The 27277-nt window shown below is 60.0% G+C and overlaps 1 protein-coding gene across 2 annotated transcripts in view; it reads left to right on the top strand.

The window, feature by feature from the left end:
- PHF21B (PHD finger protein 21B) overlaps nucleotides 1-26329 on the top strand; it is a 91555-nt gene extending 65226 nt beyond the window's left edge. For both annotated transcript variants that reach the window (XM_042993511.1, XM_042993512.1), the window contains exons 3-13: nucleotides 2844-2936; nucleotides 5189-5539; nucleotides 7675-7815; nucleotides 17340-17391; nucleotides 17946-18022; nucleotides 18926-18980; nucleotides 20938-20960; nucleotides 22833-22991; nucleotides 24220-24295; nucleotides 24613-24716; nucleotides 25661-26329. In XM_042993511.1, coding sequence (XP_042849445.1) covers nucleotides 2844-2936; nucleotides 5189-5539; nucleotides 7675-7815; nucleotides 17340-17391; nucleotides 17946-18022; nucleotides 18926-18980; nucleotides 20938-20960; nucleotides 22833-22991; nucleotides 24220-24295; nucleotides 24613-24716; nucleotides 25661-25879 — 1350 coding nt within the window. In that variant the 3' untranslated portion in view covers nucleotides 25880-26329. The remainder of the gene's footprint in view (nucleotides 1-2843; nucleotides 2937-5188; nucleotides 5540-7674; nucleotides 7816-17339; nucleotides 17392-17945; nucleotides 18023-18925; nucleotides 18981-20937; nucleotides 20961-22832; nucleotides 22992-24219; nucleotides 24296-24612; nucleotides 24717-25660) is intronic.
- Nucleotides 26330-27277: the final 948 nt, after the last annotated feature.

Genomic DNA, 27277 nt, shown 5'->3' with positions numbered 1-27277 from the left:
GGCCCCACAGGTGGTGCGGATCGCCAGCAGGGCTGGGCCGGGGAGGGCAGAACCTTCTACACTCAGCCCTTAGCAGAAGGCAGGGCAGACTCTTAAAATGTGGGCGTTGGGGGGCGCCTGGGCCGTTATTTTAGCACTGCTCCCCAAGCTGTTCCGGCCAGAGACCTGAGACGGCATTATGGGTTGAGACGCGTCCCCGAGAAGAGACCGCGTGTGTTTTTCATGCTGTGTTGTGCGTCCAGCCCTGTTCCGGCCAATGTCCACGGTGGATTTCCCGTTAAATGTGCAGGGTGTGGCTCCCCACCGAGAGGTGGGCAGCCGGCTTGGACGACCTGAACCCGCTTGGGGCAGGTGACCTATTCCAGAGGAGGGAGGAGCCGGCCCTCCATCAGGAGAAGCTGCGCTGGGGCTTGTGGGGCCTGAGACCCTCCGCTGTGCCATTTGGGGACAGATGAAACCAGCACCAGAATCGGGACGGCGAACACATCCCCCGCCCACAACCTGGAAACGTTTCCCGGTGCGTTTTGTGATCCGTTCCTCCCATCCCCCCATCTCCACGTGATCTGACCTGCCGCTTCGTTTTGGAGATTAGTTTGCTCTTTCTGGAATCTTCCATAAATGGCATCGCACGACACGTCCTCCTTTCCTTTTGGGCGGGGGCGCCCGGCTCCTTCATTCAGCCAACATTTGGAGGTTCGTCCCGGCCGCGTGTACGAGTTGCTCCTTCCTTTTGATCGCTTTTGGTTCCTTTTGATGCTCCGTTGGGTGGAGCACAGGTTGTTCAGCTGCGGGCCTGGTGGCATTTAGGCTGTTCCCAAACGGGACGTCTGGAAGTCCCAGATCGGGGGCGCCTCTGTGTTCGGGTGCCGGCCCTCTTCTCGCTGAGACCTCGCGTGGGCTAAGGGGCTGGCGGTCTCTCTGGGGCTCTTTTTACACGACGCCACCGAGTTCATAAGGCTCCACCCCCCTGACTGAACACTTCCCAAAGTCCCCACCTCCTGACACCCCCACATCGAGAGCCTGGACTCCCAACATGTGATTTTGGGGGGACACGCACATTCAGTCCATAGCAGTAAATGTGTGTTTAACTCTTCGAGAAACGGGCAGACTGTTTTCTGGGGTTACTGTGCCCTCTTAACGTTCCCAGGAGCCGTGGGTCAGCTGCTGTCTGTCACCACCACGTCCCGATCTGGTCTGTCCCCGAGGAGGCGGGAGGAGTGCCTCACTGGGGCTTTAGTGATCACTCCCCGAATGACCGACACTGTCTAGCATCTTCTTGGGGGCTCATTTGCCGTCCACGCGTCTTTAGTGAAGTATCCGTTCTTATCTTGTGTTCATTGTTTTCATCACGTTTTCTGATTAGCGTGTTTCAAGAGTTTTTTGGGTTTTTTTTAATGTTTATTTTTGAGAGAGACAGAGTGAGCGGGGGGTGGGGGGTAGAGGGAGAGAGAGAGAGGGAGACAGGGAGACACAGAATCCGAAGCAGCTCCAGGCTCTGATCTGTCAGCACAGAGCCCGACACGGGGCTCGAACCCACGAACCGTGAGATCATGACCTGAGCTGAAGTCAGACGCTCAACTGACCGAGCCACCCAGGCGCCCCTCAAGAGTTAGTCTAAGTCTGGACACCAGTCTCTTATCAGCCAACTTTTAAGTGTGTTTTTCCCAGTCTGGGGCTTTCTACTCTCTTCACAGGTAAGCTTCAGGAGTTTTTAAATTCTTTTTGTAGCCCAGTTTAATAATTCATTCTCATATGGATCATGCTTTTGGTGTTAAACATATGACTCTTTGCCCACCCGAGGGTCCCAAAGATTTTCTCCTGCGGGTTTTTTTCTAGATGCTTTGTAGTTCTAGGCTTTACATTTAGGCTCTGCTGCATTTTGCTGTGGTTTTTAAAATATTGCACCAAATATGGATTCAAGTTCATTTTTCTTGGTTTTTAGTATACAGGTATCCATGTGAAAAACCTTACTTTTAAAAAAGCAAGTTGGGGGGTGTGTGGGTGGCTCGGTCGGTTAAACCTCAGACTTTGGCTCAGGTCCATGAGTTCCAGCCCCCAGTCGGGGGAGCACGAGCCCTGCTTCGGGTGAGACCCGCTTCTCTCTCCCTCCCTTTCTCTCCCTCTCTGCCCCCGCTGTGGGATTCTCTCTCTCTCTCTCTCTCTCTCTCTCTCTCTCTCTCTCCTTTTCTCTTTGCCCCTCACGCACTTGCGTCCCCCGCCCCAAAATAAATAAATAAGTTGGGGCCTCACATTGGGTGAGCTCGAGCCCTCTTCTCTCTCTCTCTCCCCCTCTCTGCCCCTCGCTCACTTGCCCCCCCAAAATAAGTAGATAATAAATAAATAAATAAATAAATAAATAAATAAATAAATAAATGATTAAGAAGTCGAGGCACCTGGGTGTTGCAGACGGTTAAGTGTCTGACACTTAATTTCAGCTCGGGTCATGATCCCAGGGTCGTTGGGTCGGGCCCCGTGTCGGGCTATGTGCTGACAGCTGGGAGCCTGTTTGGGATTTCCTCTCTCTCTCTAGCTCTCTCTCTGCCCCTCCCTCTCTCTCTCTCTCCCTCTCTCTCTCTCTCTCTCTCAAAATAAATAAGTAACATTAAAAAAAAGAAAAAGCTGAGGTGCCTCAGGGCTAATTATTTTCTGGACGATGCCGTCCTTTCTCTCGCTCTAGTTTCCAGAATTTCTTACATGGCCAAGTTACCTCGGTGATCGTAAACTCCTGATGAAGGAAGGGAAGGGCGAGGTTTGCTGCCCCCTGCTCGGCCAGCCCGGCGGGAGCCACGCACCCGCCAGGGGGGCCTCGTGGTCCTGGCTCAGCGCCCCCTCCTGTCTTGCAGGCTTTGGGAACCATCACTGCAGTGCCTGTCACGGGTCCTCAGGTCAGCTCCTTGCAGAGGTTGGCCGGACAAGGAGCGGCCGTGCTACCTCAGGTAAGCAGCTCGCAGGTGGGCCCCGGAGAGTCTGTCTGTCTGTCCCCAGCCCCTCTGGCACCGAGGACGTGCTCCCGTCCCTTCCCTCCCCTGCCTCTCCTGCCTGTGAGAGGAGGAGACAGACGTTCTGAGTAGACCCAGTGTCGACAGTGAGGGATTGCAGAATCCTTCTAGTGGGTCGTGACCAGGACTTTTTCTTTTTTCACGGAATCAACGAGGCTGGACTAGAATAGGACAGAACGTAGCAAGATGCACCAAAGGCATTGTTTCTCGAATCCCTTGTGTCGGGACCGGGTCGCGAGGTCACAGGCGTTTCGGTCACAGTTAAAGCAGCGCGAGAAACTCTGCCCAAGATGATTCATTCGGGGAGGCAGCGAGGTGCTCGGCTAGTCCGTGCCTGGGCTCCGCGCTTTGGACAAGTCGCCTGGCCTCTCGACCCTCCTGGACCGAATCTCCTGTGCTGCAGAGGGGCTGGTGCAGGTGGCTCCTTGGTGGCCGTGGGGATGAATCGGACGGCACAGAGGCGTCCTGGTACGGAGCAGGTGCAGGCTAGCGGCTCACCGGTGCTCGGCTGTGTTGAGCGAGTGTTGTGTGCCCGGTGGCCCGCCAGGGCTGCTGGCCCCAGAGGGGAGGACGGCTCCCGCAAGTCATGAGCTCTGGGGTCCCCCGCATCTGTGTTCTCGGGCTTGGAGGCCCAGCCCCTGCAGCCTGGGCACGGCTCGCCCCCGTCCGGAGTTGGGATTATGTGGTGTGAGCTGGCCAGTGTGGACCAAACCTGGAGTGACCTGGGAGGAACCGGCGGCCCAGAACTTGACCTGAACGGACATCGCGGCTGGGAGGCCCCCCGCCCCCAGCCCCAACCCCCGCCCACCCGGTCCACCCCCCACCCCAAGAGGATGGGGGTCCCCAGGCTGGCCCAAGGCGGGCGAGGACCAGAAGAAGCAAACTTCCCGAGGTTCTCACGTTCAGAATCGGTGTTTGTGCCGGGCTGTGATCCTGACCCCGCGTGCCAAGGACGCAGCAGGACAGGATCACGCGCCTGGGGGAGTCCCCCGATGGCGGGAGGGCCCAGCTGGCGGGGGAAGGGCAGGGCACTAGAAGTGAGGCCAGCCCCCTGGCGGGCCCTGGCGAGGAGCAGGTGGACGAGACGCCAGCTTGACTGAGGGGCACGCCGCACCGAGGTGACCTGCTCAAGGTCCCGGAGCCCTGTGGGAGCCACCCCGAACCCCTCCCTCCACGAGGGCATGGGTGGAGCCAACCCAGCCCGCCGCCAGCCCACGCCAACACCTGGCAGGCTCGTGGAGGTCCCGCGTGCACGTCCCTCTGCCCTGACGACAGCTGGAGCCTTGTTCTTCTCCCTGGGGAAGTCCCTTCCTCTCCAGGCCTCCATTTGCTCATCTGTAGGATAGGCCAACGTACCTGCTTCACAACACGGTCACGGGGGGGGGGGGGGGCGCCCAGTAAGGTAAGACAGGGCAGGCCCTCTTCCGCCTCCTTGTCCCTAAGAACGTGGCCCTAGGGCAGATGTCACGGGGTTGGCGTGAGGCTCGTTTCTGGTCGCAGGAAAGCAGGGGAGCTGGCGACAGCTGACAGGACGCACACGTTGTGCCTTCTCCCCACCCCCAGCGCACGGATGAGGCGCGTGTCCGGCACCACACGGGTCCCGGAGGGGCAGGGCTGGCCCCGGACGAGCCGTCCAGAGCGCTGGCCGGAACCACGTCGTGGCTGCCTGCACCTGCTTTCACTCCGCGTGCGTGGGCCTCGCAGAGCGCGACGTGGCTCCCGGCCCGGTGGCTTCCGTAGGGGACACGGCGGCAGCCCCCACCCCGATCACGAAGCAGACTGAGCGGGGCCGGGAGCCCCCGGTGGCCCCTCCCGGTCCCCTCCCCCCCCACCCCGGCAACGACAGTACCGTGGGGACTTCTGTCTTCCGGGAGAGCTCGCTGCTTTGCGGCTGGAGCCAGAGGGCACCCGACTGGTCCACGTGCAGCTTTCCCATCGCCCTCCTGCTCGTCACCGTTTTGGGTTGAGCCGGAAGGGGCTTGGGTCCAGAGCCGGGCCCCACGGCCTCTCCACTGCTGTCCCCTCGCCTCCCACCCAGGAGGCCTCTGAGCCCGGCCACGTCCGTGCCCGGGCTCCCCGCCTCCCGAGTCCCGGCTGTGTTCGGGGCCCGCCTCTCCTCTGCATCTGTCGTCACCCCGCCTGCCTGTGTGTCTGCCCCACCGTGCGACTGTCCTTCCCTCCCTCCCCAGGTTAGGCCAAAGACTCTGATTCCAGACAGCCTCCCCGTCACCCCAGGCCGGGACCGGCCACCCAAGCAGCCCCCCACGTTCCAGAAGGCCACCGTGGTCAGCGTCAAGAACCCCAGCCCGGCCCTCCCCACCGCCAACAACACCGTGAGCCATGTGCCGACACCCAGCAGCCAGCCCCAGGCCCTCGCCGAGTCCTCGGCCATCACCTCCCCCCTGAGCGGCGCCGGGGTGGCCTACGCCATCATCTCCACCGCCCCCAGCAATGCCACCGCCATCGCCCCCAGCACCGCCGTGTCTGTGGTCAGCGACAGCGTCGTGGTCCAGCCCCTCCTCATCAGTGCCGACAAGAAGGTGGGTGTGTCGTGCCCGCAGGCGCGGGAGGCCCGGACGGAGCGGGCGGGTGGCTGGCGGAGTGACCACGCGCGGGCCGGTGAACCAAGCGGGCATGAACAGAGGCGCGAATGAGCCGTCTCGAGAGGGGTCAGTGCTCGAGCGCCTGGGGCGCGAAGGAACGACCCAGCGAGGGAGGGAGGGAGTCGGTGGCAGGAAGGGATGTGGTGGGAACGAGGCGCGAAGGGGAACGGCTCCACACGTGAACGGGGCGGCACGGACGAGCGGGTGTGTGGCCGAAACACGTGGCTGAATGCATCAGTGTCGGTGGAAAAAGGATGATTGGGCAGCGAATGAGCGACTTCATTCACGGGACTCATTAACTGAGCAGTGAGGTCTGTGCCCGGAGGAGGCCGGAGCTGGTGACGATGGGTCTCTGGCCGGTGTCGTTGGGTAGCCAAGGACCTTCGGGGACGCCAGGTGCCCGGAAGGAAAACCCGTGATGTCTTGGCAGGATTGAAAACTGAAACTCAGATCCTCTGTGTGTCCCTCTCCGAACTCCTTGGTGCTTGTGCGGCTCGAGGCCTCTGGGGCTGCGTGAAAGGCACCCCTTCTTCTCGGTGGCCCCTTTTCCTCTGTCCCCAGTTCGGGATCTGCCACAAGGCCCCTGTCTTGCTGATGGCCAGCGTCCCTCCCAATTCCCAGCCTGAGAGCTGGTGGCCCGCTTTCCTGCTCCTGTACGTGGTTGCACACGGTGTATTTCTGGGAGTACTGTGGTTCTGGGCCCTGCCACCCGCGGACGGTAGCCCCGGGGATCCTCGGTTAGGACAAGCCGTGGTCAGGTGGGGGAGACGTGGCCCTCAGGACCACGGCCGGTCACGAGGGGGGAGCTCAGCAGGCGTTTGTGGGATGAGTGCCCTTTTCACTGCAGCCTCAGCAGCATTCCGTGCTGCCACTTTAAACACTGTTTGCTGTTTAATCGGTGCGAACAGATGCTCGCTGTTCAAAGTTGAATTCCTTTGGTTATTAGGAAGCTCGAATGTTGCCCCTATACTTTTCAAGAATCCTGTCTCCTTCAACGTGACTCGCTCGAGGATATTTTTTGCCCTGTTTTCTACTGGGGATCTTAACGTTTTTCCTCCCACGAATATAAAGAGGGACCTTTTTTTTTTTTTCCCATCCCGAGAATTCTGGGGTTTTAAAATTGTGATACAAAGGAGAACAAAGAACCTCTCCTCGAGCCAGCCGAAAAACAGAATGCGTTTTCTCTTCCTGCTCAGGAGCTCCAAATTCACGAGACAGTCATGTTCTCAGGGGGAGAAATACAAGTTCAGGTTCTTCCTGGCTTGGGTCAGACCCCGGCTGGCTGCTCCTGGTGAATTCCTTCCCTCGGATCCGTGCAAGATAGCGATCCTTTGCCAATCCCCTGCCCAAAACAATTAATAAAATAGTTGAGCCACAGATGGAGGGAGGGAGGGAGAGGCTGGGCTGCACGAATCCCTTTCTGACTTTTCAGCCGCAGACCCTTCGATCAAACCACACGGTTACCCTGAACCCTGATGGAAGCTGGCTGGGGTGGGGCCGCTCTGGGCGATACTGAGCTGGGTCTGGAGTCTGCCTCCCCCTTCTCGGCCCCACCCTGCTGAGGCCAGATGTGAGAGCCTCAGACACAGTGGCCCGGGGGCCCCAGGGGCATGCTGGGCAGTGGGCAGGCTGGGCCCTGCAGACAGATAGACCCCTGATGACCTCAGGCGGCAAATCTGAGCCCTCCTGGCCTCCGTTTACCTGCGTTTGAGGTGGGGGTAAAGAAACCAACCTTTCTTGAGTCTCTGCTGCCCGGGTCTCCACCGCCTCCCTGGAGGTGGGTGTTTATTGCGGAAGCTGAGGCTCAGAGAAGCAAAGTGACCGCCCCGAGGCCACACAGCCGCGACAGGCTAGTGGAGGCCTGAACCCAGGCCCTTCTGGTTCCTAAACCAGGCCCAGCCTCACGCAGACCCTCCTCGCGGTGTGAAGGGCGGGCTGGAGGTGCACACCCTGGGGGCAGGCGCCCCCTGGGCCCGAGAGCCTCCTCGTCCGCTGTGATCCCGCCTCCCAAGGCCCCTCCCCCTCCCCGGTTCTCCCCCCCTCACCCCTCCCCCCTCCCCCGCCACTGCCAGGTCATCATCATCCAGCCTCAAGCGCAGACGCAGCCCGAGAGCACGGCGGAGCCGCGGCCGCCCACGGAGGAGCCATCTCAGGGAGCTCAGGCCACCAAAAAGAAGAAGGAAGACCGGCCCCCGAGCCAGGAGAACCCCGAGGTAGGGTGGCCGGGGTCGGGCAGGGCGCGGTGCAGGAGGCAGGGACGACAGAAGCTCCCTGGGGTTGGGCCTCGGCCTTGCGTCTCGCAGATGGGCTCGCGGAGTGGCGCTGTGGGCCGGAGGTTCGCACGGATTCGAGAAGCAGGCGCCTGGCTTTGCACTTCCTGCCGCCAGCTTTCTAGCAGTGTGACCGGGGGCAGGTCCCGTCTGTGTCTTTGTCTGTGATGCGGGTGGGGAGCGTTCCTGGCAGCGTCCTTGGGAAGATCCCGCGGGTCGGGGTCTGCTGAGTCCAGGGGACGGGGCTGCTCCGGGCGGCGCACACGCACGGCCCTCCGGTGGGCAGAGCAAGACCCCGAATGCCTCAGAAGCCGGCTGCAGCCAAGGCTGGTGCTGGAGAGGCAGATGTCTCCCCGAAGTTCCTGCAGAACTTTCCAGAAATTGCACGTGAGTGCCTCCTCCCCCACCCCCACCTGAGGGAGGAGGGACGAATGGCATCCTTCTCCGTGGCTAACACAGAGCCACCTGCACCAGGGAGTGGAAGAGGCCAGCAGCTAATTCAAGGTCATTCTTCGTTAACTTTCAGGGACAGCAGGTGACCATTCTTGTGTTACTGCTTCTGTCCTCAGCCATCCTGGGCCAAAGTCAACCCTTTGGGCCTTTTTCCATGCGGCTACCCTCACCTGACCCCCTTTTCCCCCCTATTTGTTTGTCCGATGAGATTCACTTCAGACATCCTCTCCTCCAGGCAGCCTTCCCTGACCACCTCACCTCACTGGGCAGAAGAGACCCCTCTGGGCTCCTACAGCAACTTGTGATTCTTTTTGTTGTTGTTGTTCTTTAAATAATTTATTGTCAAGTTGGCTAACGTGCAGTGTGCACAGCGTGCTCTTGGTTTTGGGGGGAGATTCCCGCCCTTCGTCACTTACACTACGCAGTGCTCACCCCAACAAGTGCCCTCCTCGATGCCCACCGCCCCTTTTCCCCTCCTCCTCCCCCCCCAACCCCCTACCCGCACCAGCCCTGTTTGTTCTCTGTATCTGAGAGTCTCTTATGGTTTGCCTCCCTCTCTGTCTTTATCTTATTTTTCCTTCCCTCCCCCCTTGGTCATCTGTAAGTTCCTCAGATGATAACGTCTTTCTCTGCCTGACTTCCTTCACTTAGCAAAATACCGTCCAGTTCCATCCACGTCATCGCAAATGGTCAGATTTCATTCTTTTCCATCGCTGAGCAGTATTCCACGGTGTATATGTACACACCACATCGTCTTTATCCAGTCATCCGTCGACGGGCGCTCGGGGCTCTTTCCATGCTTGGCTGTTGTTGGTAATACTGCTATAAACACTGGGGTGCATGTGCCCCTTCGAATCAGCACTTTTGTGTCCTTGGGGTAAATCCCCAGTAGCGCTATTGCTGGGCCGTAGGGTAATTCTGTTTTCAGTTTTTTGAGGACCCCCCCATACTGTTTTCCAGAGCGGCTGCCCCGGTGTGCATTCCCACCGACGGTGCATCCTCTGCTTCCTTGCCGACATCTGTCATTTCCTGAGCCCTTCTGGTTCTTTTAAATCGACGGGCTGTCGTTACCAAAAGAAGTCAGCCTTTCTTCCGTTCGTTCACTTACTCTTCGGACATGTCTTAAGAGTTTGCTCCGTGCCAGGCTCCGTGCTGAGGGTAGGGACGTGGAGATGGGGCAGTTGGAGCCCTGGCCCCGGGGGAACTCACTCCTCCCGGCACGACCACCAGGACTTCAGCTTGGGTTAAAAAATGTCAAGTGTCGGGGAGCCTGGGTGACTCAGTCGGTGAAGCGTCCGACTTTGGCTCAGGTCACGATCTCGCGGTTCGCGGGTTCGAGCCCCACGTCGGGCTCCGTGCCGACAGCTCGGAGCCTGCTTGGGATTCCGTGTCTCCCTCTCTCTCTGCCCCTCCCCTGCTTGCTCTCTGTCTGTCTCTCTCTCTCAAATAAACATGAAAATTTTTTTTTTTAAATGTCAGGTGCCATCAGAGAAGCTCACATTCAGAGCGGTGGGAGGTGCAGGGAGAAGGAGCGTGTGTTTCCACCCGGAACGACTGAGGAAGGCTTTGCAGAGGAGGGGCGGGGCAGAGGCAGGAGGGACAGCGTGTTGTGCAGAGGACATTGCTTGCACAATCTCATGGATGTGAGAAGGCATTTAGCAGGCCCAGGAAAGCCAGCGGGTCCGCTTGGACCTCAGGTGGCACGTGTGCGTGAGAAACCCTAAACCCAGGGTCGGAGAGACGTTGGAGCCTGACCCTGGGGGGCCTGCATGCTGGCTGCCGTGGTGCAACTTCATTCCTTGGGCAGTGGGGAGCCATGGAATATCCTTGAGCGGGAGAGTGACTTCATTATTGTCCTTTGGCGTGTCCAGAAAGCCCATTGGCTTTTTGGGAGTAGCTTCGATTTAGAGTCGACCATTCACTGAGGCTGAGATAACCAGGTGTCCTCTGTGGGCCCCGGGCCCGATTTGTCTCAGGAGGCTCTCCGTTCCGTCCCTCCGTGACGTTTGCGCGCCTGCTGCGTGCACGGTGAGCCCCGGGCCGGCCTCTGCCTGCGCCCCTGTGTCCTCCCACGGGGACCCGCAGCCTTCCTGGAGGTTTTCCGGGCAGATTCTCTGTGTTCCCTCAAAGTATATCTCACCCGGTTATTGTGCATTTATACAATTAGTATAATTACATTTAACTACATAATTAGCGTAAATACGTGTAATGACTTAAATAGAACTGGCAATTACAACACGTCCCGGCGTAAAAATCCTTATTAAACTTTCTTTTTTATAACACGGGGTCTGGGAGCGGTTGTGCGGGGCCGATGCGGGGCTCTGTGGCGCCCTTGGAGCCCGTTCACCAAGAGCCCCGAGGCAAGAGCTCCCGAGGCCAGGGCGGCCCCTGCCCCAGAAGCTTCGCCGGAGGCGTGGGCTGGCGTCCTGGGTGGCTGGTGGCAACGGAGGCTCCCGGGGCTGCACGAGCGAGCCCAGGGTGCCTGCAGCCCGGAGCCCCGTTTTGAAGGGAAGGGAACGCCGAGTTTACCGGCACCCGGAATGACTCCAAGGCTCTCTCCCCTCGGCCCTGTCTCGAGGCCCACGGCCACCTTTAGGACACAGCTGTGGCCTTGCCTGTGCCGCCCATCATCCTGGCCTCGGGCGGCACCTGACTGACACTGGCCGCCGTCAGAGCAGCACGAGGACTGCAGGGGCCCCAGCCCCGCACGAGCCCTGACTGCGGCCACCTCCCTGGGCAGGACCCGTGCGCACAGATGCCCACGCCCTCCGGGTCACCACGGCCCCCGTTCCTGCCCTTGGACGGGTTCCTCCCTGTCTGTCCTCCCAGTGGCTAGAAGGATCTTTCTAAACTTCAGAAATCACCAAGGCACCCCCCGCTTCTTGAAACCGATCCGGGGCGGCTCGGGGTTCCGACTTGGGAGGTAGTCCCCCGCGGCAGACCCACAAAAACGGCAGAAAAAGCGTAGGAACGTCACGGGACCAACGCGAGTTCGTTTCGTGGGGAGTCACGGGCGCGCCAGGCGGAGTTGGCACACAAAGTCAGCTTTGGAATAGCTCTGGACACTGACTCCCCGGGGGGGGGGGGGTGCCTTTGGTTTAGGGTCAGGATGAGTAGACAGGGAAGGCTTGTCATCGTAGGGAGATAGGGCGCCTTGACGAAAGCTGCCAGTGCACCCAGTGCGTGTCCTGTAAACGCGGCTGAGGCTCCTCCGGGGGGAGGTTTCGGTATCATATCGAGGTTCAGGCGATTGCCCGTCATTCCAGCGTCACTCCGTGGTCCACCTCCACAGGCACGAGGTGGGCTTGGCTGTCACTGTCCTGGAGGTCTGGGCTGGGTCTTGACGGGACCGTCGCCATCACCCGAGGGCTGGTTTCGGGTGTTGTTTGCCTGAGTTTAAGAGCTAAGCCGGAAGGGAGAGCTTCAGGAAAAATGTAAGACGTTTGTGGGTACGAGCAGGTGGGCAATAAAGGTCAGGTCCTGGGGACTAGCCGGTGACAGGAAGAGACAACAGAGAGGCCGCTGTGCTGGGTCCCAGAAGCCCAAGCAGTGAGCAGGACCCTAGGGCCACCGGGCTGCAGGTCCGGAATGCCGGAATCGGGTGAGGGCCACCAGGAGGGCAGGGGAGTGGGGGGAGCTCACACCTGGCAGCGTGGGTCCCATAAGCTCTTCAAGAAGGAAAGGAGCCAACCTGAGCCTGAGGCTGGGGAGTGGGAGGGAGGGGGAGAGAGGGGAGAGCAGGAGGGGGAGGGAGGGGGAAGGATGGAGGGGGAGGGAGGGGCAAGCAGGAGGTGGAGGGAGAGGGAGGGAGGGAGGGAGGGGGAGGGAGGGGGAGAGAGGGGCGAGCAGGAGGTGGAGGGAGGGGGAGGGAGGGAGAGGGAGGGTGGAGGGGGAGGGAGGGGCAAGCAGGAGGTGGAGGGAGAGGGAGGGAGGGAGGGAGGGGGAGGGAGGGGGAGAGAGGGGCGAGCAGGAGGGAGGCAGAGAAAAACGGAAACACAGAACAGGAAGGAGCTGTGCCCAAGATGAGTCTGGACAGAATTCCGGAACACGTGACGCGGTCCACGCCGAGTATGACAGAGTCCACGTGTGGCACGTGAATTTCCTCAAGATGGACTTCGTTTTGAGGCGACGTCTAGCCACGACTTGCACACGAGTTTGTTTAGGGGGTACTCGGGCAAGTTTGTGTTTTAAAGAAAGGAATAACAGCCCCTTTTTGGAATAAATAAGAAATTTTTTGGAATAAATAAGAAATAATGGAACAAACGATGTCATGAAAGATAAAGCGAGATCAGGTGAATGTAAAAACCGTTTGGAAATCTTGGTGATGAGGAACATGGTGATTGGTTGAAATTAAGAGTCTTACTGGACGGGGGCGTCTCGGGGGCTCAGTCTGCTGAGTGTCCAACTCTTGATTTCGGCTCAGGGCATGATCTCACGGTTCGTAGGTTCGAGCCCCGGGCCAGGCTCTGCGTTGACAGGGTGGAGACTGCTTGAGATTCTCTGTCCCTCTCTCTCTGCCCCTCCCCTGCTCCCAAGTGTTCACACGTGCGCTCGCTCTCTCTCTCTCTCTCTCTCTCAAAAGAAACGAATAAACTTCATAAAAAGCTTACTAGACAGGATGAACGGAGATAATTAGTGCTTTGGAATATGCCACCAGGGATGTAGCACAGAGTTGCGAAAAAGTATGGGGGGGTGCCTGGGTGGCTCAGTCTGTTAAGCATCTAACTTGGACTCGGGTCATGATCTCACAGTTCATGAGTTCGAGCCCTGCATTGTGTCTGTGCTGACAGCTCGGAGCCCGGAGCCTGCTTCGGATTCTGTGCCTCCCTCTCTGCCCCTCCCCTGCTCCTACTCTGTATCTCTCTTTCTCTCTCTCAAAAATAAAAGACATTTGAAAAATTTTTTTTAAAAAGAAGAAAAAGAATGATCCTTTCGAAGACCAGCAGAGAGGATATGACGACGGGAGTGGCAGCTTCGGGGAGCCCTACCAGGATTACGGAGCCAAACGGACGAAGAGACACTTCCCGCGACAGCCGCGGGGATAGGGGTTTGGCTGTATCGTGGCAGGCACTTGGCTGCCATTTCCCGTCCTCGAGTGACTGTGGCTCGAGTTACCTTCCGTGGAAGACGGGGTGGTGGCGGCAGGGCGAGGCCGCATGGGGGGCGCGAGGACGCAGGAGCTTGGCCTCCACGTTGGTGGTGTTTGCTCAGGTGGGGCCAGCGAGGCCGGTGCGGGTACCGAGGGGGGTCCCTAGAGTCCCTGCCACCGTGCGGCCAGCCCCAGGGCCCCGAAGCAGCGCTCAAGCCAGGTGGCAGCAGACCGCAGCCTGGACCGCTGTCGGCTGCATCTGGGGGACCCCACAATCCCCTTTTCGGAGGCTGCACGGCCGTGTTAATCACGTTGTAAGTCTTGCCTTCACGTGAGCCCACACCTTCCGGAATACAATTTACAGGCCCTACTTTCCATGGGGTGGAGGTGCTTCATGGTGTTTTAAATAGAATTGGGGGGGCTCGTCCGACTCTTGGTTTCTGCTCAGGTCACGGTTTGTCACATCGAGCCCCCCATGGGGCTCTGCGCTGACAGCGTGGAGCCTGCTTGGCCTTCTCCGTCTCTCTCTCTCTCTCTCTCTCTCTCTCTGCCCCTCCCCTGTTCACATGCTTGCTCACGCTCTTTCGTTCTCTCTCAATAAACTTAAAAAAATTTTTTTTAAATATATACTTCAAGAAAAGTTGACTGAAATCAAAGAAGACTTACACACGCATCACGCGGACTGTGGCCCTGGTACCAGGCACCGGGGAAGATGGCCGTGTGCACCTGCTACGCGACCCGGAAGGTCCCTGCGGGATCCGGAGGGCGTCCGGGCAAAAGCAGTCACGTCACTTTAGAGGGAAAACAGCCAGGCCTTGGCTTTCCTGTGCGGCATCTGAGTCCAGAATCCAGCAAAGCGAGGGGCGCTGGTGTGGCTCAGTCGGTTGAGCGTCGACTTTGGCTCAGGGCTCGGGTCATGATCTCACGGTTCATGAGTTCACGACAAGATCCTACAGAAAGAGCCTAGGGTTTTATGTCCCGCCAAGCTGGCCTTCAAACTGGAAGCCTCCATCCGTGTGGAAGGTTTTGTTATTTTTTTAATGTGTATTTATTTTTGAGAGAGCGAGAGCGGGGCGGAGAGAGGGAGACAGAGGATCTGAAACAGGCTCTGTGTTGTCAGCGCGGAGCCCGACGCGGGTCTCGATCCCACGAACCACGAGATTGTGCTGAGCCGAAATCAAGAGTCCGTCGCTTCACCGACCGAGCCCCCCCTCCCACCCCCAGGCGTCCCCCTCCAGATAGGTTTTAAATCTGCTAAGAACTCGGGAGATGCTGTTCCGTGGGCCTGGCTCGATCCCCACCGGCCCAGAGGAGACCGGGGCCCCTCTGGCACCAGCCCTCGGGCGGGCGGCTCCAAAACTCAGCCGGGGGGTGAAACAAAAAGGGTAAGGTTGTCAGATCAGAACTGAAGTAGGACATTCTCCGATCGCCTACAAATGCTTCATCTCCGTGGCGTCGGGGGTGGGGGGGCCGTGAGAGAAGGTGGGAGGCAGAATGAGCTCCGGGGGAGTCTCCGTCGTAGCTGAGATTTTCAGTGAATCAAAGAATATCACGTAAAGCTGACAGATGGAGGGGAGAACTATTTTTAGCACAGAAGTAAAAAAATGGAGGAGTAAACAGTCACTATTTGGAATGATTTGGAAAACCCAAGAGAATCGATGATAGGAAAACAAATCCGCAGACAGAAGTTGTCGAGGCAGCGGGGTTTAGTATTAATGCAAAACATCAATAATCGTCAACAGAAACACAGAGCAGCCTGTTAGAAGCCTTACAGGTAACCGTATTTACAGTAGCAACAAAAAGATGAAATATCTAGGGACAGACACGCTGACAACAGTCAAACCCCGCTGGAGGGTAAGTTTAAACCCCCGAAGGCAGAAGAGGAACAGAGAGAGAGGCACACCACGGTTTTGGGGGGGAAGATTGCGTATCACAAAGTTGTCATTATGCCCTACGTTAATTTTTAAAAATTTTTTTAATGTTTGTTTTTTTTTAATTTTTTTTTTCTTTTTTTAACGTTTATTTATTTTTGAGACAGAGAGAGACAGAGCATGAACGGGGGAGGGTCAGAGAGAGAGGGAGACACGGAATCCGAAGCAGGCTCCAGGCTCCGAGCTGTCGGCACAGAGCCCGACACGGGGCTCGAACCCACGGAGCGTGAGATCATGACCTGAGCCGAAGTCGCCACTCAACCGACTGAGCCACCCAGGCGCCCCGCCCTACGTTAATTTATCGTCTTGACATCATCCCAGTAAAGCTGCCAAGGGGCTCCCTCCGGCTCCTTCATGGTCTGTAAATTTCACCTGCAAAAAACAAGCAGGAAGGACCGGAGAGCCCTGAACAGGAAGAACACAGAGAAAGGGATCCTAATCCCGCCAGAGTTCTGTAAAGCCAAGGTAGGGACACGGTGCCACGGGAGCTCACGAACAGGTAGGAACAGAACAGGGGGCCCAGAAAGAGACCACGGATACGCGTGATCATTTAGCGTATGATTCAAGCGGCTCCTCAAACCAGTGAAAAGTGGAAAGACGGACGTTTCAATAAATGGTATTGGAACAAGTGAGTAGTAGCCATGTGGACTGAAAGGAATCCGCATTTCATACCATCAGCGCCAGGATACGTTCCCAACGGCCCATAAACCTGAATGTAAACAGTGAGGGGGGCCTGGCTGCCTCCGTCGGTAGAGCGTGTGACTCTTGATCTCGGGGTTGTGAGTTCAAGCCCCACGTTGGGTGGGGGAGCCTCCTTGTAAAGTTACAGGGATGCCTGGGTGGCTCAGTCGGTTAAGCCTCCGTCTTCGGCTCAGGTCATGGCCTCACGGTTCGTGGGTTCAGGCCCCGCGTCGGGCTCTGTGCCGACAGCTCGGAGCCTGGAGCCTGCTTCGGATTCTGCGTCCCCCTCTCTCTCTGTCCCTCCCCCGCTCGCACTCTGTCTCTCTCTCTCTCAAAAATAAATGAAGATTAAAAAAAAGTGAAAAAATCATAGGGGCATCTGGGTGGCTCAGTCAGTTAAGCGTCTGACTCTTAATCTCGGTTCAAGTCATGATCTCAGCGCTCATGAGTTCAAGCCCCATGTTGGGCTGGCTCTCCACTGACAGGTGCAGCTTGCTTGGGAGTCTCTCTCCCCACCCCCTGCTCCTCCCCTGCTCTCTCTCTCTCAAAATAAATAAACTTAAAAAGTCATAATAAAATAAAGCAAGCAATGAAATTACAAATATTGAAATAAAACATAAGCAACTTGGTTTACAACCTCAGAGTGTGTAGCTAAGATTCAAACACCGAAACACTGAAAAAGAAAATACCGCTAAATTCTACTACGTACAAATTTTTTTTAGTCTACGTGGCCAAAAAAGGCCACCGGGGAGCACAATTCCCTGCTTCTTAAGTGTGAGTGGTGACCAGCCACTTCCTGCCAATGAGGACAGTGTGGACGGGGAAAGAGGGATTTTCAGTGGAGAAGGCCGACCGATGCCTCAGCCGGGTGGTCAAGGGCAACGTCACAGTGCTGAGTCACGTTGATAACACGTGCCCTGGATATGATGGGTTGGCAGGACTCTTCCCCTCTGTGGTCCTCCTCCCCCAGGCCCATAGCCCAGTCGAACCATGAGAAAACCATCAGGCAAATCCTAACTGAGGGGCATCCTTTGAAACACCTGACCAGCCCAAGCTCAGAACTGTCGCCATCAGAAACAAAGAAAACCAGAGAAATCTGGCCCAGCCCAGAGGAGCTAAGGAGGCACGCCAACTGAATGCAGCGGGAGGTCCTGGATGGGGTCCTGGGACAGAGAGGGGACCGTAATCGGTAGCAACGAAGGAGACCCGAGACAGATCAGCCAGCCCCATGAGTAGGTGCTCCTGTCGAATTTGTCGAATGACTGGAAAGACGTGGAAGGTGGTGGTAACGCCTCTCTGTTTCCCTCTCTTAGAAAATCGCCTTCATGGTAGCTCTTGGCCTGGTCACAACGGAGCACTTAGAAGGTAAGGACCCCGCACGGCGGCAGGCTGGGCTGGGACCGGCCTGCGCCGTGGGGTGACAGCCGGCGGGGGGGCGGCAGTCCCTTCGGGGACGTGTGTCCCAAGTGCCGGAGGTTGTGAGCGCAGAGAGAGGGAGAGCCTCCCTGCTCCCCCTGCCTCCCCGCACCACTTGGCAGAACGGGTGTGAGGGCTGCGTTAACGGTGCTTTGCTGATAGACTCGTGACTGTTACTACGGTTTTTGTAAATAGCCCTCCTGGGGGCGCGCTCAGTCGGTTCAGCATCCGACCTCGGCCCGGGTTATGATCTCAGGGTTCTTGAGAGAGGCGGCCCCGGGCTGGGGGATAGCACACGGGGGACCGGCACTGTCGGTGGGTACCCGCCACCCTCCAGCCGGAAGCCAGCACCTCTGTCTGCCCCAGAGGGAGCCGTGCCGGGGCCACTCTGGGGCACGGATGCCGGGCAGGAGGGGACGGGGCCGCCCAGGGCTTGCAGCGGAAGGGTTCAGGGTTCCCGGGGCAGGAAGGACCCAGTAACTGCTGTGTCTGTGTCTTTCCAGAAATCCAGAGCAAGCGCCAAGAGCGGAAGAGAAGAAGCACAGCCAATCCCGCCTACAGCGGCCTCCTGGAGACCGAGGTGAGGGACCCGCCCTCTGCACCTGCGGAGGGACCCCCCCCCCCCCCGCCCCGCCCGTGGTGTCCCGAGCACTGCGCCCTTTTGGAAGGATGTCACTGAGCTGTTCCTTGGCCTCCACGCAAGGAGGTGCTGACCGCTGTCTGGACCAAAGGGCCCCGTTCCCTTTGCCGTGCTCACTGATGAAACCGTCCCCCGAGCTGTGCGCGAAGCCACACCCCAGTGTCCCCAGTCTGTGGCCAGGGCCAGAGATGACCTGGTTAAGGAATCAGGAACCACCTCCCAGCCGTGACCCTTGAGCCCTGGACACATCTGTGGCTCCACGAGCGGCCCTGCCACGGGGGCCTCGCCCTTGGCTCTGAGCACAGCCCCACCGCGACGGGGGAGGCGGGTGCAAAGTCGGTCGTGTGTTCTCAGCCTGTGGCTGAAGCCACCATTCGGAACGTTCCGGAAGCCTCCGCGTCTCCACGATGTGTGGTGCCGGGGACGACCCTGTACCGAGGGTTCCTGGGCCCCGTGCCAAGAAGTGAGGTTTGGGGAGCGAGTCCCTCACACCCTCGTCTCCCCACCTGACCCCAGACCAGCTGACAAGGTGCAGGAGGCAGACGGACGGGGAACCTGGTGGCTGCTTGTTACTGGTTGGCCCCGATTCGGGGTCCCCCACTCGTCCCTCCCGAGTGAGGCGGACGCATCGGCGGGGAGCAGGCACGGGTTCCACGCCTGCCACAGGGCAGAGCCCTTGCTGACGCCAGCCCGCCCCTCCCCTGCCCTGCAGCCCCAGTGTCCATCCCTGTTTCTGCCTCTGGAGCCCTGGGTGGGGAGTCTGTCCCGCGTACGCCCTGGGCAGGGGCAGGGTCACTGAGGAGGGCTCCCCGCGAGACGGTTTTTCTTTTGTGTCCCCTGCAGAGGAAACGGCTGGCATCCAACTATCTCAACACCCCCCTGTTCCTCACAGCAAGAGGTAAGTGCTTGCGGGGCGTGGCTTCTCCTGCCGCGGCCGCTGTGGGGCCGGGGGCCAGGTCGGCTTTGGTAGCTCTGGTGGCTTTGGTGGCCCTCCGCTCCTGGCCTCCGTGGGGCTGGGCTGGCCCGTCCGCGGCCGGGACAGTTGTTTCCGGCGGATGGTGCGTTCCAGCGCCACGCCCCGGCCCCCTTCGCCCTGTCGTCGTCTGTAGGGAGGAGGAGGGCGGGTGGCCGTGGCGGGGCTCGGAGCTGGGTGACGACGTAAGGGCTGGATGTGACCGCGGTTTATAAACTGTCCCGTACACACCGAAGCTGAGCTTCCCACTGGACAGCGTCATGTGCGGACAGCCCTGACCCAGAAACTAAGAGGAAAGCCATTTTTTGTGATCATTAAATGTGTGGTTTGGCATCGCTTACTGGAAGGAGGGTGGGTGGTTATGGGGGGGAAAAAACGGTCGAAAATAAATCACCTTGAGAGGCTCCCAGAATGATGGGTCCCTCCCCTGGGCAGCTCCCTGCCTGTCCCACGGTGGGTCCTGGCCATGACCGGGGCAGAGACCCTTATTCCTGTCACTCCCTGGGTGAGACCCAGGTGTCCTGGGTCCAGTGCTGCTCCCATCATGCCCCGGGTGAGACCCAAGTGTCCCGGGCGAGACCCGGGTATCCCGGGTCCAGTGGTGCTCCCATCATGCCCCGAGTGCGACCCAGGTGTTCCAGATTCATTGATGTCCCTCTCATGTCCCTGGTGAGAGCCAGGGGTCCCGGGTCCAGTGGTGCTCCCATCATGCCCCGGGTGAGACCCAAGTGTCCCAGGTGAGACCCGGGACACCCGGGTCCAGTGGTGCTCCCATCATGCCCCGGGTGAGACCCAAGTGTCCCAGGTGAGACCCAGGTGTCCCAGGTCCAGTGATGCTCCCATCATACCCCGAGTGAGACCCAGGTGTTCCAGATTCAGTGATGCCCCTGTCATGTCCCTGGTGAGAGCCAGGTGTCCCAGGTCCAGTGGTGCTCCCATCATGCCCCGGGTGAGACCCAAGTGTCCCAGGCGAGATCTGGGTGTCCCGGGTCCAGTGATGCTCCCGTCACGTCCCGAGTGAGACCTGGGTGTCCCAGGTCCAGTGATGCTCCCATCATGCCCCGGGTGAGACTCAAGTGTCCCAGGTGAGACCCGGGACACCCGGGTCCAGTGGTGCTCCCATCATGCCCCGGGTGAGACCCAAGTGTCCCGGGTGAGACCCAGGTGTCCCGGGTCCAGTGGTGCTCCCATCATGCCCCGGGTGAGACCCAAGTGTCCCAGACGAGACCCGGGTGTCCCAGGTCCAGTGATGCTCCCGTCACGTCCCGGGTGAGACCTGGGTGTCCCGGGTCCAGTGGTGCTCCCATCATGCCCCGGGTGAGACCCAAGTGTCCCAGACGAGACCCGGGTGTCCCGGGTCCAGTGATGCTCCCGTCACGTCCCGGGTGAGACCTGGGTGTCCCGGGTCCAGTGGTGCTCCCGTCATGCCCCAAGTGAGACCCAGGTGTTCCAGATTCAGTGACGTCCTTCTCATGTCCCTGGTGAGAGCCAGGTGTCCCGGGTCCAGTGATGCTCCCATCATGCCCTGGGTGAGACTCGAGTGTCCCAGGTGAGACCCGGGTGTCCCGGGTCCAGTGATGCTCCCATCATGCCCCGGGTGAGACTCAAGAGTCCTGGGTGAGACCCGGGTGTCCCGGGTCCAGTGATGCTCCCGTCACGTCCCGGGTGAGACCCGGGTGTCCCGGGTCCAGTGATGCTCCCGTCATGCCCTGGGTGAGACTCAAGTGTCCCAGGTGAGACCCGGGTGTCCCGGGTCCAGTGATGCTCCCGTCATGCCCTGGGTGAGAACCCCCCGCCCGTACTGGGCCTCGTGGCCTCCAGTCCTGATCGGCGCTCAACCAATGCCCACTAACATGTTCTCCGCCCTTCTTCCCTGTGCCAGCCAATGAGGACCCCTGCTGGAAGGTACGTGTCCCCTCGCTGTCACGCCTGGGCGGGGTGGGGCATGTTTCCACGGTCCAGGTGTGGGGGCTCCTGGCAGGCGGGAGCCGAGTAGAGGGGCTGCAGGCTCCGTCCTCAGCGCCGAGAGCTTTGCGACAACACGTCGGCCGTCGTCCAGCCCGCATGGTGCATTAGGCGTCACCCCAGGGCCAGCCCACAGGGTTCAAGCACGAGCTGAGGACGCAGGGACCCCGGGAGCCAAGGAGGCCCAGGTGGAGGCAGCTGATCCCGGGGCTGCCAGCCGGGCCCTACCTGGCTCTTCTCGGCCCCAGTGTGACGCTAGGTGCAGTGGGTCCCCTCCGTTTCTCACTGTCCACCTCACGAGGGTCTAGACTTAGTAACCCCCAGGGTCTCAGCCCTCACGGCTCCGTTTCTGTGATCCTGTGAGACCCCAATCCCCCGTGCACAGACCACGTCCCTGCTTCCCAGGACACAGGCTGGCCGTGACCTCATGTGCCGGCATGGCCTCAGAATTTATTTAGTGGCTTTTCTTTTTTTCTAAGTAAGTTTTGGATCTCGTCCTAAAAGAATTTTCTAGTCCCTACATGCCTAGAATGGCCAAGCCACTAAGCAGCAGCAGGTGACGGGTCTAAACTCCGATCATTCCGGGCTTTTTGCCACCAGAACCCTGTAGCGTCACGGATCAGGGCTGGTGGCCTGCCGTGCCCGTCCACAGCCACCTGTGCCCGACCAGCGTGAGCACAGGAGACGCCTGGAGCCTGAGCCTCGCTTCTGCAGACCCCAGAGTCCCGCAGGGGCCTTGGCCTCGAGGCGGGAGACCCCGATGCTGGCCCTGCTTCTGGCTCCAGCTCCCTGAGTGGTCTCGGGCGAGTGGCTCACCTTCCCTGGGCCCTTGGTCTGCTACCCCCTCCCTCGTGGACGGCCTGGGCTCCAGTGTCCTCGTGGCCTGGGTCGTTCCCGATGGGAGCCCTCTGGTCCCTTGCAGCTCTGAAGTCGGAAGCTGCCGCCGACACACAGGTAGAGAAGCGACGTCGCTTGCACGGAGAAGGGTTTCTAGCGGGTGGTGGAAAACCGTTCAGACTTTGCAGGTCACGGGAAGCAGGGCGTTAGGAAAAGCTCCTCTCTCGGTCAGGGCTGTGCACCGGGCAGCGGGCTGGCTGGAAAGGCAGTGAGCCCCCTGTCCCCGCAGGTGTGTAAGTGGAGGCTGAATGACCAAATGACGACGACTCCACAAGGGACATTTGAAGTTCCTTTGTCCCAAGGAAAGAGGGAGCTGCCCTTTCCCAGGCTCCTTCTGGACTGTGCTTGGGGTGCTCTCTCGAGTCTTCCCGGTGGCCTGGGGGGCGGGTGTCGCTAGCCCACGTTACAGAGGCAGAAACAGGGGCGCAGTAACCCACACGGGAGGCCGGAGGTGCCAGGTCGGGCTGCGGCTCCATCAAGGGGCCTGGAGAGCGCCGTGAATCCGGGCCTCCCGAGGCAGCGCGTGCAGGAAAACCGTGTAGGAGGGACGCGTGGCGAGCGCTGGCCTGCCCCCCCCCCCCGACATGGGGTACAGTGTGGACCCGAGGGGGACCGTTTCCTAAGCCACGGCAGGACCGCCTGCCCCGCCACCTGCACCTGGGGACCAGGTCTCATGCGGGGGCCACACCTACCTGACCCTCACCCCTAGTAAACGTGGCCTGGGGGATGCCCTAGGGTCCCGCGTCTGGCCGCCTCCTCCTCCCGGCTTCCGGGCTTATCCCTCTCTCTCCCAGAGCTGCTGAGAAACGCTGGCGGAAGCTGGGTCCGGCTCCCTCCCAGCCCAGCTGACCTGGACCCCCACCCCCACCCCTCACCCCCCACTGACCCGCCTCCCGCCCCCCCCTTCTCTTTCAGAATGAGATCACCCACGACGAGCACTGTGCCGCCTGCAAGCGAGGGGCCAATCTGCAGCCCTGCGGCACCTGCCCGGGGGCCTACCACCTCAGCTGCCTGGACCCGCCCCTCAAGACCGCGCCCAAGGGCGTGTGGGTGTGTCCCAAGTGCCAGCAGAAGGTAAGGAGGCTGCGCTGCGGGGCGGCCGGCCCTCCCACCCCCACCCTGCCTCTCTCCCCGTACCCGGGGACCCTCCGCACAACATCTGAAGCTGCTCGCACTGTGTTTTGGGGTCGGGTCGGGCCGCGGAGGGGCGACCAGAGGGGCCGGCGTGGGAGAGGCTTTCTCCGCCTCGGCACGACCCAGTGAGTCCAGCTCTGGCCTCAGAACTCCTTCCCGGGTGGAGCTGGACTGATAACACAGACCACAACGATAGCACTAACTTAGCAGGTCCCATCTCCCTGCTGACACACGAATGAAAACCAATCGGGTTCAAAAAAACAGTAAGGCTCCCTTCCGGTGGCGATGTGGTGAGGCAGGCACTCTTGGACGTTGCAGAATTTTATCCGAGCCTCAAAAGCGCGTGTATCTTTTAAACCCAGAATCTAGCTTTGGGGAACGCGGTCCAAAGAAATGATCCAAATACAGATAGGATTCTGGGCACAAAGAAGCCCCTTGCCCCTTGCTCACAAAGGCAAGACACAGCCTACTTCAAAGCAGCAGGAGATAGTGGAATTAATTCCAGTGGGTGCACTCAGTGAGATGTTGTGTGGTCATTGAAAATGATCTTTGCAAAGGTTTTGTGATTCTTTGGACTTGTTCACCGTATGGAATTAAGTTTAAAAGGAAAAAGAGAGAGAACGCTAGGCCTCATAGCAGCTGTATAGTTGAATCATCAGCTCCCTGAGAAAAACTGTAGGCAGAATAACCCAGGGAGAGGGTGGGTACAGTGGGCCCTATGTCACTGTGCCACCAGCCCCTGCACTGTGACTGCCCGGGGGGTCGCGGCTCTTTGCAGGAAGACAGAGGGAACAGGATTCTGTTCCCCGCTTCGGCATGATGGTGGGGCCTCACCGGGCACTCGATCTGCCCCCCCGGCTGGCCTGGGGCTGCCCAGCACAAGGGGAGAACACCCCAGTGGTCATTCACGTACTCATTCATTCAGGAAAAATCAGAACCCCCTCCCCGCCGGCACGGTCTGGGGCCCTGGCGATACGCAGGCTCCTGTCCTCGGGGAGCTCTGGGAGCCAGATCGTGAGGCAGGAGGGACGGGCTCCCTCCCGTCCCAGCTGAGGAACCCGCAGCTCAGGAAGCCTTGCTCCCCCCACTCCCGCCCCCCAGCGCTGCGCGGCCAGACCGAGGCAGGCTCTGGCCCGTCTGCTTGTTCACTTCCCCATCTGCCCTCTAGGCCTTAAAGAAAGACGGTGGCGTGCCCTGGTCCGGGATGCTGGCCATTGTGCACTCCTACGTCACCCACAAGACAGGTAAGGCGGTCTTGCTCCCTTCCCTCCCACCCCACCCCGTCCCCTGGGCTCGCCCCGGGCCCATCCGCAGCCATTCCTAGCCAGGGCTCTGCGCGGAGGGACCCTGGGAGCGGTGCAGCGTGCAGGGCCATCACCGTGGGGGGGGAGCGGGGGGTCATCTCCAGTCCCCGCATCCTCAGCCAGGGCCACTGGCTTCTGCGGGAGGATGTGGCCAGAACGGCCCGTAGGCGCGGGTTCTCTGTGCTCCTCCCGCTCGCCCACGGCCCGGCCTTTCTGCTCACCTAGTTTGCTGGCTCACCTGGCCTTCTCTTTCCTAGTCAAGGTAGAGGAGAAGCAGAAGCTGCTACAGAGAGGCAGCGAGCTGCAGAGCGAGCTCCGGCAGCTGGAGGAGTGTGACCGGCGCCTGGCCTCGGCAGTGAAGGTGCGCCGGGCGTGCGGGGCAGGGGGCTGGGGGACCTCACGGCCGCGGGATACAAGGCCAGGGTTTCGCTGTCGCGTCCCTGAGGCCCCCAGAGAAGTCGGACTCACGGACGTCGCTCCGCGAGGCGGAGCGCGGCTCTGGTCCCTCGACGTTCAGGTCTTGAGCGGTTGGGCTTTGGCTCCTTCCTAGCTCTTTGACTCTGGCAAAGCTCTCTGAGCCTCGGGCGCTTCGTGCGTGATGTGAACGTGATGATTTCCCTCCTGGAGTGTGGTGGTCGTGATAATGTGATGGTCACGGTGGTGGCGGCGGTGGTGGTGGCGATGGCTGAGGTCGTGGAGGGGATAATGGCGGTGAGGGCGGTGCCAGGCCCTAGCGAAGCTCTTTAAAGGCGGTATCTCATTTAATCTCTCAGGAGCCCGGGCGGAGGCTCTCTGATCATTCCTATCTGGGAGTCGGGACACAGTTTCAGGGGGTGGGAGCGGTTTCCCCGAGCAGCAGATGGCTGATGCTGTAGCCTGCGCGCCCGTCCTGGCTGCCTCACGCACGTGACACGTAGAGAGCCCACGAAGAGGCAAGAGCACGGCAGGCGGGAGCAGAGCAGAGAGCGGGCTGGCAATCCGCAGGTCTCCTGCAGGTGCTGTCGTTGAGGCTGAACCGGCCCCAGCTTCCTCCAGGAGGAGGAGGTGGGGTAGACGTGGTCAGCAAGGCGGCACCACAGCCACGAGGGAGAACGTTCCACACTCTGGCACAGGCACACCGTTCCTAGCCCTGAACTCTAAAACGGATTTCTCCTGCGCTGCCGGAGGCCCTTGGCCGGCGTCCTTCGGGCCCCCGCAGTGGAGGGGAGGAGCTGTAGGGGGAGAGGGGCCGAGAGGGCGGCGGCCCCGGGACGCCTGCACGGCTGGATTCTGAGAGCCTCCCCCTGCCCCTCTCCCCCCTGACAGAAATGCCTAGAGCTTAAGACGAGCCTGCTGGCCCGGCAGAGGGGCACCCAGACATCCCTGGACCGCCTGCGGGCCCTCCTGAGACTGATACAGGGCGAGCAGGTGCTGCAAGTTGCCATGACGACCACCGGCCCCGCCCCGCTGCTGGCCGGGCCCTGGACCAAGCCCTCGGCAGCAGCCATGCACCCCGCCCTCCAGCAGCCCCAGGGGCACAACTGACCCCGAGGGACCGGCTTCACACCCACGGAAGGTTCCTGGGACCCCCGCTCACCAGACCTGAGGGTTCTGTCCGCCTTAATTCATAAACACTATGAATTTCAGACGAAACTAAAACCAGACCGAGAGAGAGAGAGAGAGAGAGACGGAGGAAAGAAGGGGAGAAGGAACCGGGACGGGTTGGGATGCAGTCCTACCCTCCACGTGCAGACGGGACCCCAGGAGGCCAGGTGGGCGCGAGACGGCCGGGCGCACAGACGGTCCCCCGGCCGTTGGGGGGCTGGCCCGAGCCCCTGGCTTCCAGGCACAGCTGTGTCCCCGGCCTCGTGCTGCCCCCGGGGGAGAGAAGGGCAGAGAGAGGTTGGGAGGGGAGCCGGGGACCTAGCTGAGTAGTAGGGGTAGTTGGGACGAGCAGTGGGTAGCGAATCTAGGTAGGGGCCCGGGGCTCGAGGCCGCAGGGCTCCAGCGCCTTCTGGATCGCGGGCCCTTGTCAGTCAGTATTATTAGCATATTAAGAGTCACAGCTGTTGAACTTGAAAGAAACTACACTGTGGGTCCCTCCAGGGACGCCGCGGTACCCACCTGCCAGGGTCCCCGCGTGCCCCCGAGGCTCCTGCCCTTAGCTGACCGTTTGGACTCCTTTTGCCACCGATGTGTGTTTCTCGTGGAGTTTTCTGGGCAAGATGGGGCTGCAGACACGCAGGGGAGGCACGTGGCAGGTTTTCTGCTTGGGGTTGAACCCTTCAACTTGCGACCGAAGCCTTTTCCGTTCTCCCCTCGAAGAGCCGATCAAGTGTTCCACTCCTCTTTTCTTGCCAGTACAGACACTATGCCAAAAAATAACTTTACATTTTTGTATGGCGTTTTTATTGTAAGCTATTTAATGTGAGGGGGGGGGATGCTTGCTGACTTCTCTTCCCGCTTACGGTAGTCTCAGCTGCAAGGTACGAATGCAAAAGCCCTTCCTGGGGGACTCCCAACCTGGAGAGATCCAGAGGGTTCTTTCAGAAGGAGGCTGGGGGGCGGGGAGAGAGAGGGTGGGGAGGGAGAGGGGGCCGTGGCCTCTGGAGGGTTTGGCCTTTGGAGACTCGAGAGTCCCTTTTCTTGCTGCCTCCTTGAGTTAGTGAGAGCGGAGGGCGCCGTCCTAAAAGGGCTCCCGCGTCTTGGGCTGGGTCGTCACACCCCGCCTCCGGCTTCTCCGGTCCCGAGGGACCTAGCACAACGGGATGGGCGTCGGGGAAGCCGCAGGGCTCCCACCCCAGCATATCACACGGTGCCGCGCTGCATCGAACACACGGGCGTGCGTGCACACGCGGCCCCAGACACACACGCACACGCGCACGCCAAGTGCAGAGCAGGGAGGCTGGCCAGAATCCCACGGGCTGCCGTGGTCCCTCCTGT

Source organism: Panthera tigris, chromosome B4 (assembly GCF_018350195.1).
Source record: "Panthera tigris isolate Pti1 chromosome B4, P.tigris_Pti1_mat1.1, whole genome shotgun sequence".
Taxonomy (NCBI): Eukaryota; Metazoa; Chordata; class Mammalia; order Carnivora; family Felidae; genus Panthera; species Panthera tigris.
The sequence above is the reverse complement of the archived record's forward strand: the minus strand, read 5'-3'. Positions and strand labels throughout refer to the sequence as shown.